Raw genomic sequence first — 14,744 nt, 5'->3', positions numbered from 1 at the left:
CGACCAAAAAATCATACACCCTATCTCTTTCAATAAAATTCTTCAAGATCACAGCATCATCTGCGCACTTTGTCTCAAGAACCCGATAATGATCAAGCTCATGCCATAAATTTTGCAGCAGATTTGCATACTCTGTAACACTCCTGCTCCCTTGTTTGGCCGGCATCACCTGCGCACTGTCTCAAGAACCCGATAATGATCAAGCTCATGCCATAAATTTTGCAGCAGATTTGCATACTCTGTAACACTCCTGCTCCCTTGTTTGGCCGCCACAGTCTTCACTTTGACCTCATAGACACGAGCAGTGTCATGGGCTTTGGAATAGCTTTGTTGGACAGCATCCCAAATAGCCTTTGCAGAGGGAAGAAACACACAAGTATCACTGATCTCGGGTGTCATTGAACTCCACAACCATGACATAATCATGGAGTCCCCTTCGTCCCAAGCATCAAAATTTGGCTCGCCCAACCTTGGTCCTGTTACAAGGAGGTGACTAATTTTTCCTTTTCCCTTCAAATAGGTATGCACTAGTTGTGACAACTTCAAGTAATTCTGGCCATTCAGTCTATATGTTGCCTGAATATTCTGCAAATCACCAGTGTGAGGACGAGAATTTGTTGCTCCTTCATCGGTTTGGACGGGAGCACTTGTTGCAGTCATGTCGAACATTGTTAATGGAGGAAAAATAAGGCCAGCAGGAAAGGAGAATAAAGGAACACTTCTTCTTACAGATCAACACTGAAGGCCAGAAGAGAAAAACACAAAAAACTGGCAATGAAGGCCGAAATATCTCAAGGTTGACAAACCTAGAGCTCTGATATATGTTTTGGAATGGTAGAATACTGATATGTTTCATTCTATTGCCAATGGGCATATTTATACAGTAAGCTGCTGCAATAAATAGAAAGAAAGAAAAATAGAAAGAAGAAAAATTAGAAAGAAGAGAAAATAGAAAGTACAAAAATAGATAGAAAGAAATAGAAAGAAAAAACTTTCTAAATCAATCCTTCCACAATCCTAGGAATATATACAATTCTATTTTCAGATCTGAACCAGTAACCCCACGTTTTCCAACAAACTCCATGTCAGTTCCAGGCAAGAGATATGTAACAGAACTGAATAGAAACAAGAAGGGGTGGTTTGTCTCCGTGGTGAAATTTCTTGGAACAAATGGGAAACAAATGCTTTGTGTGCCGGAAGGGAGATTGCAGAAAGGGTGAATGGATTTTGTGCAGGTGCTGCAGTCTTACCTTGTAGCTTTGGAAGAGAAGGGAGTGGATGGAGGGAAGGCAACTGGCCAAAAGCTTGAAGACCTGAGTCAAAAAACTCAGGAGGAGGCAACATCGATTGGTACCTCAGGGAGTGTAGAAGTGCAAGGCCATTTGAGTCCTGAAATGGTGGTTGGTTGCTCTTCTATTCATCGAAGAATATTGGTAGGAGTGGGGAAGGAGGAATGGAAGAAAGGAATGGTGTTAGTGAATGATAAAGGGGTGACAAATTGGAAGAAGGTTCTGAGTACAGTTGCAGGAGAGTTAGGTGCTAGGAATGAAGCAATGTTGTTCCCTTTTGCGGAGACAAAAGCCGTGCTTGATGTAGGCAACCAGGAACTAAGCTTCAAAGCAGTTGTGGTAGATGGAGGTCTGATACAGGTTCAGAACTGGAGCCCAATCTGCAATGAAGTCGAAGTTCAAGATGGGTGTGTTTGGCTGAAGCTAATAGGCCTTCCATTTCACCTATGGCGGGACCCTGTTCTTGAGTAAATAGTGCAGAGCCTGGGAGGTGTTTTAGAAAAGGGGGAAAGTAGTGGGTAGGTAGAGAGGGAGTCAAGAAAGAAGTGGAAATGAAGATACTTAGTTGGAACATGAGGGGAATAGGAGTGCAAGAAAAAGAGCAACAATAAAATAGGTGATAAGGAGCTATGACCCAGATATTGTTCTGTTACAGTAGTCCAAGAGAATGGAGTTTAATAATAGTTGGGCGAGGAGTGTTTGGAAAGCCAGGGGGATTAGCTGGGTGGTAGCTCCTTCGTGGGGTGCTTCGAGGGGGGGTGGGGGTGGTGTAACAATGTGGAAGAGGGATGTAGTTGAAGGCCTGGAGGAGCTGATTGGGAAGTATTCGGTTTCCATGAAGTTTAAGCAGCAAGAGGACAGTTATGTATGGGTGCTCACAAATGTATATGGACCAAATGACTACAGAGAGAGAAAGGAGTTGTGGGAAAATTGGCTGATGTTAGAGGACTGTGGGATGGGCCATGGTGTGTGGGTGGGGACTTTAATGTGATTAGATACTCGGAGGAAACCAATAAGATTAATCAGAGGGTGACAAAAAGCATGCAAAAATTTAACAAGGTTGTGGATGCCTTTGAAGCTTAAAGAGATTCCTATAGCCCACAAAACATTTACATGGTCAAATCTCCAATCTAGTCCCATCTGCTCTAAGTTGGCTAGATTCCTATTCTCTTTTGATTGGGAAGAACATTGGGCAAATTTGACTTTGAGAGCTCTCCCAACGGTGACCTCGGACCATTGGCCCATAGTGATTTGTAAGGAGGAAAGGAGTGGAGGACCCGCCCCATTTAGATTTGAAAACATGTGGTTGCTCCACCCTGGGTTTACCAATAAAGTAAGGGAGTGGTGGTATGACTGTAACCCAATGGTGGATTGGTAGGGGATAAGATTCAATAAGAAACTACAATTTGTGAAAGCAAAGGTCAAGCAGTGGAATCTTTTGGAGTTTGGGAGGTTAGAAGAAAAAAAGAAAGCGTTGTTGGACCAACTTGAAAACATTGGCTCTAAAGAAGAAAGGGGAGAATTTGGAGAGGAAGATAAGGAACTCAGGAGAGGCTTGAGAAGACAATTAGAGGATTGCCTGCATAAGGAGGAAATAAGTTGGAGGCAAAAATCTCGGTGTAAATGGTTGCAGGAGGGAGATAGAAACACTAGGTATTTTCACTCTTTGGTGGATGGAAAGAGAATGAGGAACTTTATCTCCAAAATGGTAGTAGGAGTTGAGTTAACACAACAAGAGGACATAGTCAGGACTTGTGTGGAGCACTTTAAATCCATTCTAAGAAGGCCGGTAAGTAGAAGGGTGTGGGTAGAAGATTTGGATTGGCCAGATGTAGGGGTGGAGAACAGGAGAAGGTTGGAAAGAAGATTTGATTTGGAAGAGATGAAGGAGGTTGTGTTTTCTGCAGATAGAACAAAAGCTCTAGGGTCGGATGGGTTCACAATTGCTTTTTATCAAGATTGTTGGGATATTTTGAAAGATAATCTTTTGTTGGTGTTTGAGGAGTTTTTCAGGAGAGGAATTATCAATCCAGGTGTGAACTCTACATTTATAGCTTTGATTCCAAAAAAGAAAGATGCCTCCCACCTGAAGGACTTTAGACCAATTAGCTTGGTTAATAGCCTGTACAAGATCATTGCTAAGGTGTTGTCATTGAGATTGAAGGAGGTTTTGCTAGACATCATCGCACAAAATCAAGGAGCTTTTGTGAGTGGAAGACAAATCACTAATCAAATCTTAATTGCTAATGAGAGTGTGGAGAACTTTAAAAAGGCTAAAAAGAAGGGAGTGGTCTGTAAGTTGGATTGGAAAAGGCATATGACTTGGTGGATAGGGAATTCTTGAGGAAAGTTTTGATCAAATTTGGGTTTGGTGGTAGATGGTGCAATTGGATCATGGGTTGTGTCCAGAATTGTCATTATTCAGTGCTAGTGAATGGGACAGTGGTAGAGTTCTTTCCGGCCAGTAGAGGTATAAGACAAAGAGACCCTCTCTCTCCTTTCTTGTTCATGCTAATTGCAGAGGTCCTGGGGAAATTGATTCACAAAGCAGACTCGAGGGGTCTCATTGGAGAGTCGGGAGGACGGAAACCCCCTTCACTCACTTACAGTTTGCTGATGACACGATTCTATTATGTGGTGGCAATGTGAGCTTTATCAGGAACTTGAAGTTGGTGATACAACTGTTTGAGCAAATGTCTAACTTGAAGGTAAACTTTGGGAAAAGTTGTGTAGCAGGGGTGAATATGGAGAAGGGAGAGATCAGGGAGTGCAGAAGTGTTGGGGTGTGAAGTGTTAGGGTGGCCATTGAATTACTTAGGGTTATTAGGTGACAACCCTATGAGGGAGAGCTTTTGGAACCGGGTGGTGGAAAGGTTTGAAAAAGATTGGTCTCTTGGAAAAAGAATTACCTCTCTCTTGGTGAAAGAGTTGCACTGATTAAGGCCATGCTTCCTAATTTATCCATCTACTTCCTATCTGTGTTCAAAATCCCAGTGAAGGTATCTAACAAGTTGGAGAAGTTAATGAGAGACTTCTTGTGGGAGCCGGGAGAGGAGAAGAGGGATCCTAGAGTCAGTTGGGAGGTAGTGTCCAAGAGTAAAATTTGTGGTGGTTTGGGGCTCGAGAATGTTTGGAGAAGGAATATGGCTCTTCTAGAGAAGTGGTTGTGGAGGTTCCCCTTGGAGAAGGAGAAGCTATGGGCTAGAATAGTGGCAAATATACATGGGCTGGAGCACAATGGTTGGGATGCTGGAATCAAAGCTAGGACCACAAGCTTTTCTCCCTGGAAAGCCATTCACGGTCTACTTCCAATATTCTACCCCAATATCATGTATGATCTGAATTCCGATAACTCCATAAAATTCTGGGAACAAACTTGGGTGGGGAATGCCCCTCTAAAGGATCAGTTTCCTTCTTTGTATGCTCTATCTGATCTCAAAAATGAGCTAGTTTCATCCTTCATTACCCTGTCCTCTTCCAATTCTGGGGTTGGGTGGAATTTGGGTCTCAGAAGGGCCTTGAGGGATTCAGACTTTGCTAATATTTCAAGCCTTCTTGAACTTCTTAATAATGTTGTCTTAGACCCCACAAGGGCAGACTCTAGAATATGGACCCCTACCCCCATTGGCTTCTTTTCTTGTGCTTCCTTTTTCAAAGTCCTAAGCCAGTCCACCAGTCCTGTAACCCCCCTTTCAGTGTTGATGAGGTTTGGTGCAGAGCAATCCCTCCTAGGGTTGGTAATTTTTGTTGGGAAGCCTATTTGGAAAGATTCAACACTAGTGATCTATTCCAAAAGAAACGACCCAATATTGGTGTCTTGCCATTTTGTGAGGTCAATTTGGGAATGGGATTTTTCCCTCTTTGGGTGTAGATGGAACCCTCCATCAGATCTGCAGGGCCTTTTTTCCCCTTCTGTCTTCAGGTGGCATAGGAAAAGGGGAAGGACTATGTGGAGAGGTTTGAGGGCTGCAGTATGTTGGACAATATGGGAAGAAAAAAACTTTAGGATATTCTCAGCGGCTGAGAGAGGAGTGGAAGAACTAAAGGCTATCAGTCATTTCAGGGCTGTACAGTGGCTGAAATCTTTGGAACTATTCGCAGGTTACACAGTGGATGACATGTTGAGGAAGTGTGGTGAAATAGAAAAGTGCACACAGACCAAGTCAATAATGAGTGTCTTGGACACCTCCATCTGCTGGGTTCATGAAATTAAATTTTGATGGGAGTAGTAGGGGGAACCCTGGACAATCAGGGATTGGGGGTGTCTTTAGGGATGATAATGGGGTCATTTTTGCCTTGTTCTCAGGCCCAATTGTAGTGGGTGACTCCCTTAGAGCTGAGATCTTTGCAGTTATGGAAGGAGTCCAGAAAGCCAAGGAGATGAACATCAGAAAACTCTTAATTGAAGGGGATTCAGAGGTGGTGATAGGGTGGATGAATGCAGACAGCAATGGTTTATGGAGGTACAATAATCAAAGGAGGAAATTTGCGTGGCTGGTGCGAGAGATGGAAGTTAAAATGTGTTGGGTCAAAAGATCAGCCAATTCTCTAGCTGATGGTTTAGCTAAACAAGGGGCAAAAAGGGATTCAATGTTTTGGGCTAAGTTGTAATTTTTGTCTCTAAATATTCTTTTGTTTTCTTGATTATACTTGGAAGATAAGTGTGCTTGTCTTCCTTATGTAACCTCTTTGGTGAATTAATGAAATTGTTATTTATCAAAAAAAAAATGTGGTTGGATGCCCCTGAATCTATGACCCAACATGGTCCATTGTTACCTGGACCTAAAACATGATATGCTTACTAATGCCCGTGTACCTAAATGAGCAAATGCCAAAGTAGGAGTAGCAGATGTAACCAGTGGATGAGATAAGGGGGCTAAAGTACCAACTTCACTTTCTAACCGAGTCAGAGCAGCTCGGACAGTAGCTAAAGTGTCTAGGGATGTGGCTCTTGTGTTGGAAGAGGATGCACCATCAGTAGTAATAGCCACATTGGCATTCCCCTTTTTATTTCTAAGCTTTGTTGGCATTAAATGTTGATATAACTTCCAACAAGTGCCCTTGGTATGCTTCGGCTTCTTACAATAGTCACAAACTAAATCCTTCTTATCCTCCTCCATTATGACCCTTTCCTTGTCACCCCCAAATTTTGGTTTCACGGCTGCTAGGGCTGATTCCATAGGCTGAAACTGTAAATAACCTTTCTCCTACTTTCCTCACTATACACTAGAGAATAGGCCTGAGATAAAGTCACAGTCTCCCTTGTGAGCAGTTGTTGTCTCACAATATCATACTCTGAATTCAGACTAACTAGGAATTCAAAAACCCTATTGGTCTCAACCTGTTTTCAATAGGTTTTCGCATCCTTCTAACTTTCCCACTCAATAATTTCCAGATGATCAATTTCATGCCATAAAGATTTGAGTGGAGAAATAAACTGAAACTGGCTTCTCCCCTTGTTTGAGGTTATTTACTTCACATTTCAGTTCATAGGCCCTAGCAACATTGAGTGGATAATAGTAAATTTCCTTCATCACTTCCCAAATCTCCTAAGCTGTTTTTGCCCACGAATAATTGTGGCTAATATGAGGCTGCATAGAGTTACACAGCCAAGTCATGACCAAATAGTTCTCTTGAACCCATTTGGCATATGAAGGGTCTTCTTTGGCTGGTTTCTTTACATCTCCATTCACATAACCTAACTTCCCTCTGCCCCCAATCGCCATCATGGCTGACTAACACCATTCTAAGTAATTAGAACCGTCAAATTTAACAGTAGTGATCTGAAAATTGTTTTCTCCCATGTTTCCAGCCCCCAAAATACCTTCCCCTTGAGTCTTAAACTCAGCTCCTGCCATTTTTGTAATAGGTTTATCAGGAGAAACCAGTTCTCAGCAAAGGGATTCCCCCATAAAAGGTTCTCACCCAAGAAAAGCAAGCTTGGAAACTGAAACAAGTCTAGAAATCACTTAGAAAACATTTTGGAATGCTGAAACTGATTTGCGAATCATCCAAAAGGTGTTAATAGTCAGGTCTGATCATAGGGTTAAGAAAAAGCCTAGAGAAAACATTGAGAGAACAGAAACAATTCTCAGCCACACCTTCTAAATAGGTCACAATCAGGTCTGATCGTAAGGTAGAAAACCCTGAGAAAATAAAGGAAAGCTCAGCCGCTCCTTCTAGATAGGTCCAATCTATCTCTGACTGGTGCCGATCTCAAGGAAAGATAGAAACTTACCCAGAAAAAATCTGATTGCCATTTCCAATCTCAGTCTGAACCCTAATCTTGATCTTTCTCTGATTCTTCCTGATTACCAAACACTCTCTAAGCCTCTACAAGCCCTTGGACAACTGCTAAACCCTTCTGGTAACCTCCAAGAATCAGCCGATGGATAGATCTTTCTAAGCTTCCAGCCCCAGGAAGTTCTCATGTGGTCGGCTGGATTAGACACACATGAGAAACCCTAGATTGGCTCTTATACCAAGTTGGCAAATCAAGACTGTAATCAGTCTAATTCTTGTTGCAATTCAATGAGGAAAAAATACTAGAGAAGAAGAAAGAAAGAAGAGAGAAGAGAAAGATGAGAGAAAGAGAGATGGCTTTAGTTGCCACCCCACTCAGATATTTATAATAACATCAAAATATAGATGGCAATTACATTAATGCCCCTACTGCTTACATAAGCAAATAACTAACAAAACTAACATTGCTAACAGCAGCCTAACAAATATAAAGTAGGAACTAACCAACAGCAGCAGTGGGGACCACAATAAATAAAATAACAGCAATATAGCAGCACTAATTATAGCTCTACATCTCTACAGAAGCCACTTCCTTCCAAGTTCTCAAAATGTCATTTTTTGAGAAACCTTGAAAGTCCTCCATGGTTTTCACCCAATGTGCAACTTTAATTCTTACCAAATCCACGACTTCAATTTCTGATTGATTTTTTTTTCCATTAAAGATCCTCCCATTCCTTTCTTCCCATACAGTCCATAACATGGCGGCTCTCACTGCTTTCCACAAAATTCTTCTCCCTTTTAGGTTGTTTCAAGAAGTTTGGATCAAAGAGACCCACCACATCCTGCAGAGGAGTCCACCCGCCCCTAAGAGAGAACAAAGTTGCACCCAAAAAAAAAGTACAAAGGGCAGGATAAAAATATATAAAAGACGGTTTCACCATTGTTCTTACACAGAAAGCACATGTGAGGAGATAGGGTCAGTTATCTCTTGGTCTGCAGTCTTATGCACATCCTAGTTCACGCTCCTATTACTATTAAATTACATTGCATATATTTGTTTAGTCAAACTTATTCTATAACCTCTTTTTTCTATTGCAGTTGTCCATAAACCTAATTTTGCATTTAATCCTTCACTAGTTTGATCAATTAATACTATGTCATTAGCAAACATCAGGCACCATGGGACCTCCTCTTGAATATGTTTGGTCAATTCATTTATCACCAATGCAAATAAATAAGGACTAAGTGCTAAACCTCTGTGACCCATTCTTAATGTAAAATCTGACATCTCTCCCATAGGTGTTCTAACATTGGTTTTTGGATCATCATACATATCCTTAATAGAGTCCACCTACCTATTTGGGACTCCTTTCTTTTCTAAAACCTACCGCATTACCTCTATAAGGACTCTATCATATGCCCTCTCTAGATCAATGAAAACCATATTAAGATCTCTCTTCTTCTCTCTAAACTCTTCTATCAATCATCTTAATAGAAAGCAATGTTTTAAAGCACGGATGCATGACGCGAGGCGTTCCACTACCTAGAGGTGTGAGGTGTAGTTCAGAACGAAAGAGGCGTAAGCCTCCTTAAGAGGAGGGGGGTTAGGAGGAGGATGAAGAGGAAGGGGGATTTCATTTTTTCTTTATTTTTAATAAAAATCTTTTATATTAAGAAGAATAAAGATGCATAACAGTAGTTGAGGGGGGGGGGGGGGGGGGGGGGGCGAAGTCCCCCAGCCAAAGGGGCAGGGGACAAACCACTTTCTTTCCCCTTATCTTTTCTTTCCTTTTCTCTTTTTTTCTTCTCTTTCTTATTCTTTCCCTTCCCTTTCTTTTCCTTTCCTTTCCTTTCCTTTCCTTTTTTTTCTTTTTTCTTTTTTCTTTTTTTTTTTGTGTCATTTTATATAAGATGTGCATGAGGCGCATGAGGTATACGCCTCTAGCACGCCTCATGAAAAAAGCACAAGAGGCGTACACCTCTTGCACCTGAGGCATACACCTAAGAGGTGTCAGTGCCTCTGCCATACGCCTCAAGGCATTTTGGGAGCGCCTTGCCTGTGCCTGGAGGCACGCCTCCAGGTGTACGCCTCCCACGCCTTTTAAAACACTGATAGAAAGACGGCTTTCATGGTTGATCTCCCTCAAATAAACCCAAATGGGTGTTTTGAAATACTTGTTTCATGTGGTAACCTTTGCTCAGATATTCTCTCCCAAAGTGTCAATGTGACTCATAAGTTTAGTTTTGTATATCACTCTGCTTTTAAATATAGGTGCCATAGTGCTCTTTCTCCATTCATTTCTTGTTTTCATTATTTTATTAAATAATTTTACTTAGCCATAATAAGCCTACATCTCTCATACATTTTCCACACTAGCACTCTCTATATGTTACTTCCCAAGAATTATCTATTTTCTTTATTTGTTCTGTATGTTCATTTCTCCAACTCAGAACCAAAGGTTTTCTCTGCCCCTTTGCAAGTACCTAATTAAGGGAAACTGTCTATATGAATATATGATTCCGTAAATGAACCTTAACTAATAATGATATGATGATAATAACAACTTCATCATTTAAAATGGTGACAAGAGGTCACCCCCAAATCAAGAGAAACAAAAAAAAAACAGAGAAAATTTAAAGCAAAAATACAACAAAAACCCAGAAGTTTAAGAATTCAAAGAACTCCAGAAATCTGCCCCCAAGTCTTCTTTCTTTAATCCTTGAAATTCTGGCAGAACCACCACCAAACCAATCACTGATGAGCTGATCCAAGCCACTACCTCTTCCAAACTTTTCTTCTTATTCTCGAAAATTCTTCTATTCCTTTCCTTCCAAACTTCACAGAACACCACAAATGGTATGCAATTCCACATCAGTTTGGCCTTAGAACCACCCTGAATTCTTGGCGAACAGCTAAACATTTTAGACTGGTCTGAATTTGACCACCTATCCACTTTAAACAGCTTGAAGAAGAAGAAGAACCATATTGAGGAAATGAAGCTGCAATGGTAGAACAAATTCATAATCTCTTCCTCTCCAAACAAGCACAGAGCAGCACATATACTTGGAAATTGAAATCCACAACTCTTTAGGCAGTCCTGAATCAGAATGCACCCCCTGGCTATCAGCCAGGCAAAGGCTTCCACTCTTGAGAGCACTAGCTTCCCCCACACTCCCTGAATTAGATCGGCTTCCACCATATTTCTGATTAGAATAGAGTTTCCATCCTTGCATTCCTTCCACCGTCTGATATCACCAGCTGATGGATTGATTTTCATAAATTGCAATTTTGACAGCAGATACAAACATTCCTCCAGCTCCAAGTCGAGGAGAGGCCTTCTAAAAATTGGAGTCCACACCACGGAACCATTTGAGACTTCATAACATTCAGAAATAGGCACTCCCTTCCGAACCAACCTGTACACCTAGGACAAATCTCAAAATCTTCCCCACTCCAGACCAATCATCCTTCCAAAACCTAATGCTAGACCCACTCCCCACCCTCCAAGAATAATGAGGAAGCACTCCAAAGAATTTGATTCATAGATCCAATCCTTCTAAACCCATTTGAATTATTGCATTACTTCTTTCCAACAAATCAATTAAGAAGTCAACTTTCCAATTGGTTACATGACAAACCAGACCACTTGATCACGTTCACCCACAACATCAAATCCTTGTTTACCACTTCCTCATCCTGTCCCAAGTTAAACAGGGCTGAATAATCTCTACAATAAGAAATTCATCAAGCCTAACCTCCTCCTCTTCACCCAACGTGTTTCCACAAATCAGAGTCTTTGCATAACCATCACTCAAACAAAGAATACTACTTTCTTCCTCCCACTTAGCTCAACTAAAGGTAAATTGAGAAAACAATGCTGCATCGACTATATAGAGCAAAGATGTCACTTAATCATGATGGTAAACATAGTCATCCTATATGGCATTCTAATTTTCAACATTTTTTATGAGCCTCAAGAAACACAAACATAGAAAAGATCAGCACTATGGGGATTGATCACTCAAGTGGGGGTTGAAGGAAACTTGACTGTGACATTATGACAAATTTTATAGCTATCAGCTCGGTGCAATATCCAGGGAGCAAATCATCATTTTTTTCTTCTTTTTTTATAGAGAGGGTTCAAAAGAAAACCAAGGAAAGCTCATTCTGCACTTAATTTCCAATTCTGTTAATAATTCACCAAAGACATCTGGACAATTAATAAACTATAGTGGGACAAATGTGAACCATTAACTAGTACCAGATCAAATTATTAATTTCAGAAAAGGTTGGTGATAATAAAAAGCAATAACAACAATTAAATTACATGGATACAACAAACATAATAAGAATGATTATCAGGTAGAACCTTGTGAAACAATGTGGGCTTCAGATTTTTCATCCACCACCACCTCTTCCTTTTCAATATCTTCATATTCATCATAATTTTCATCATCAAAAACAACAGCTTTATGCTCCAAAGTAGCAAGAGAAACTTCAGCCGAGAAATAGTCCTTCTTAGGCAACAAATGATCTTCCTCAGTTGTGGCTTGAATCTCAGGCCCCTCATATTCCTCCTCAATGTCTTCGTAATCAACAGCATCTTCAGCTTTTTCATCATAATCTATTGGCAGAAAAAAATGAATTAACACTGAATCAGTATAGACATGTTTAAGAGCATCACAAATAAAATAATAAAATAAAATATTACTTGTCAGAAAAGCATCACAAATATTACCATAAGTTCAAAACTGCCATCAAACAAGAGAGCGAGAATTGTATAAAATTACCACAATTTAGATCCTAAAGAGGTCAGATTTTCTAGATACATTTGCATTAACAGTCTAAGGTCTATTGATCTTTTATATTGTTTAACAAGTCTTGTATAAAGAATAAAAGAAAAGAAAATAGAGATGAATAGAGAGAAAAGAGATGTGTAAATGTAGAAATGAGAGAAAGAAATCTGTTTTGCAGAGAAAACTCGGGTGGGCATGCAGCCCGCTTCTTCTCATATGTCTCAATAATAGATAAAATGGCTGTTATACCCCAGACCATAACAAGAAAAAGACAACAACAACAACAAAAATAATAATAATATTAAGAGAAGGCGTACACTTCAACAGTTTACTACTTGAAAACCAATTCAATTGTATCCTTCTCAAATGCTATTGTGTATGTACAAGTAAACCTATGTGTATTGAAGTGACAGCAACATAAGACAAACCCAATTTTAAAGTTTCATCTTGCTTTCAACTCTGACAGCATATAGACGAAATGACCGAAGCTATCAGACAAATTATACATATAAAATCCCTCAGAGGAAAGCGTGGCAATTAGAAAGATTAAAAAAAAGGCAGAGCAGTGCACAAGATTCCCACCAATACAGGGTCTGGGGAGGGACAGATGTACGCAACCTTACCCCTGCACATACAGAGAGGCTGTTTCCAAGATTTGAACCCTAGTCACCCAGGTCACAATGGAGCAACCCAACCATTGTGCCAAGGCCCGCCCTCAATTAGAAAGATAAAAAAAAAAAAAAGGATGATTAAATACCTCAATATAGAAATATTGAAAGCCCATGATATGTAAGAAAAAGGATTCAAGGGGAAAAAGAGAATTATCAGATTAAAATCGAAGTCTAAGAAAAGATTCTTCACCCTACTGAAATGGCATATACTTGAATTAAACATAGTGATATTCAGAATATTGATATCTAATTCTACTCTGCTTCCTTCTTATCTCTTCAATATGATGCGAGTCTTAAATCTTAAAATGTAATAAGCATAAAAGTTTAACCAATATCAATATGTTTGTAAATGGGATCAATGGATAACATTCACTTGATACCAAGTCATCAGTTTCAGAGTCAATTAAACCATAAAACTTGAGGATCATTCTTTCTGGCATATAAGGTCACCTTGCTCAGAACCATCAGATGGTGTTTGTGGCGATTTTATTGACAACTACATGTTAAACAAATTCATTAGTGTCAATGCATAAAAGAATGCAATGGAAAGAACACAAAAAAAAAAAATGATGGGCCCCTATGATATAGACTGATCTCTTGAAACTGTATTAAAAGCCAGGAGCTTTAACAACAAGATTGGAATTGCCATACATCAATATCCGTTAGTGATGGACCTAATTTGTCAGCCAGTGCAGAAAGATGTTCCTTTGCATCCTGAAAAAGCATTGTATGTCAATCATCAATTAAAGGGTAAAGCAATTGGCTTTGTGAAAAATTATGGGAGGTAGTGATCAAAAAGGAAAAAGGAAAATTAGGGAAGATATCGAAGGAAAATATATAAATACATAAATAAACACAAAATAGAACAAGAAACGGAACCATGAACACAGCTACAGTGTCAAGAAAAAAGAAAAGAAGATTTCTTCAGTTATAAAAAAGACAAAACATTACAGCAGCTAAGCTAGTATATGCAAGATGATGAAGAGAAATCTGACCAACCAGTAGTCTTTTATAGTTCCTGTTAGCTGTGCAATCATAAAAGCCTCATTGAAAATAAAGAATGTAATGAGATAATACAGTAAACAAAGATCTACTTGCATCTATACTGGACATGGAGTTGGCATCTATATTAGCACTTTCAGTAGACGCATGCATAAGGATGCCAGTAACTAATATCTCTAATCCAATCAACAATATTAAGCACTTAATATGGAGCACCTTGACTTGCTAATAACTTGGTAAATATGTTGCTCGAATCACTCTCCATTATTCATGGAGCTCAAACAAGTATTGCAAAAGTTATTAGCCTTTCTAACTACTACCTCTACATATTTAAAGTTTTAATCCCCAGTTCCCCATATGCCAAGATAAACAAAAATTTCCCATCAACTGCAAGCAGCATGGAAAAGATCACGCCTAAAGGCATGAAAAATCAAAGACCACATTCTGAAATCTCACTTATCCAAGTATGGCTCATAAGAATTGTAATATTTTGACATCTTACAGGAGAAGATAATACGAGATCCGACATGAATTGGGGAGGATCCAACATTTTTACAGAAAATATCACTAGAACATTAATTTCAAGATATCATTGATACTTCGGCACAACCAGACATAGAAGTTCCCATGAATCAATGAAGCACAGAGAAAGTTGTGCTGTCATTTTAGTAGCTTAAGTAAAAAATAGAACTCAGATGCAGAAAACACACCCAAAAAAACTTTGTTTTTTTCTAAAAGTGGA

General features: G+C 39.7%; 1 protein-coding gene across 5 annotated transcripts in view; it reads right to left on the bottom strand.

Moving 5' to 3' along the window:
* Positions 1-14,744, bottom strand: part of LOC148873170 (transcription initiation factor TFIID subunit 1-like) — a 100,133-nt gene that overhangs the window by 68,379 nt on the left and 17,010 nt on the right. For all 5 annotated transcript variants that reach the window (XM_088942152.1, XM_088942151.1, XM_088942153.1 and 2 more), the window contains 3 exons: positions 13,652-13,714; positions 13,451-13,496; positions 11,903-12,157 (listed from right to left, as the gene is read on the bottom strand). In XM_088942152.1, the coding sequence (XP_088798278.1) occupies positions 11,903-12,157; positions 13,451-13,496; positions 13,652-13,714 (364 nt within the window). The remainder of the gene's footprint in view (positions 1-11,902; positions 12,158-13,450; positions 13,497-13,651; positions 13,715-14,744) is intronic.

This window comes from Nelumbo lutea, chromosome 1 (assembly GCF_056320005.1).
Source record: "Nelumbo lutea isolate HS-2025 chromosome 1, American lotus-T2T, whole genome shotgun sequence".
In the NCBI taxonomy this organism is placed as follows: Eukaryota; Viridiplantae; Streptophyta; class Magnoliopsida; order Proteales; family Nelumbonaceae; genus Nelumbo; species Nelumbo lutea.
Note: the sequence above shows the minus strand (reverse complement) of the source record. Positions and strands in the feature narration are given on the sequence as shown.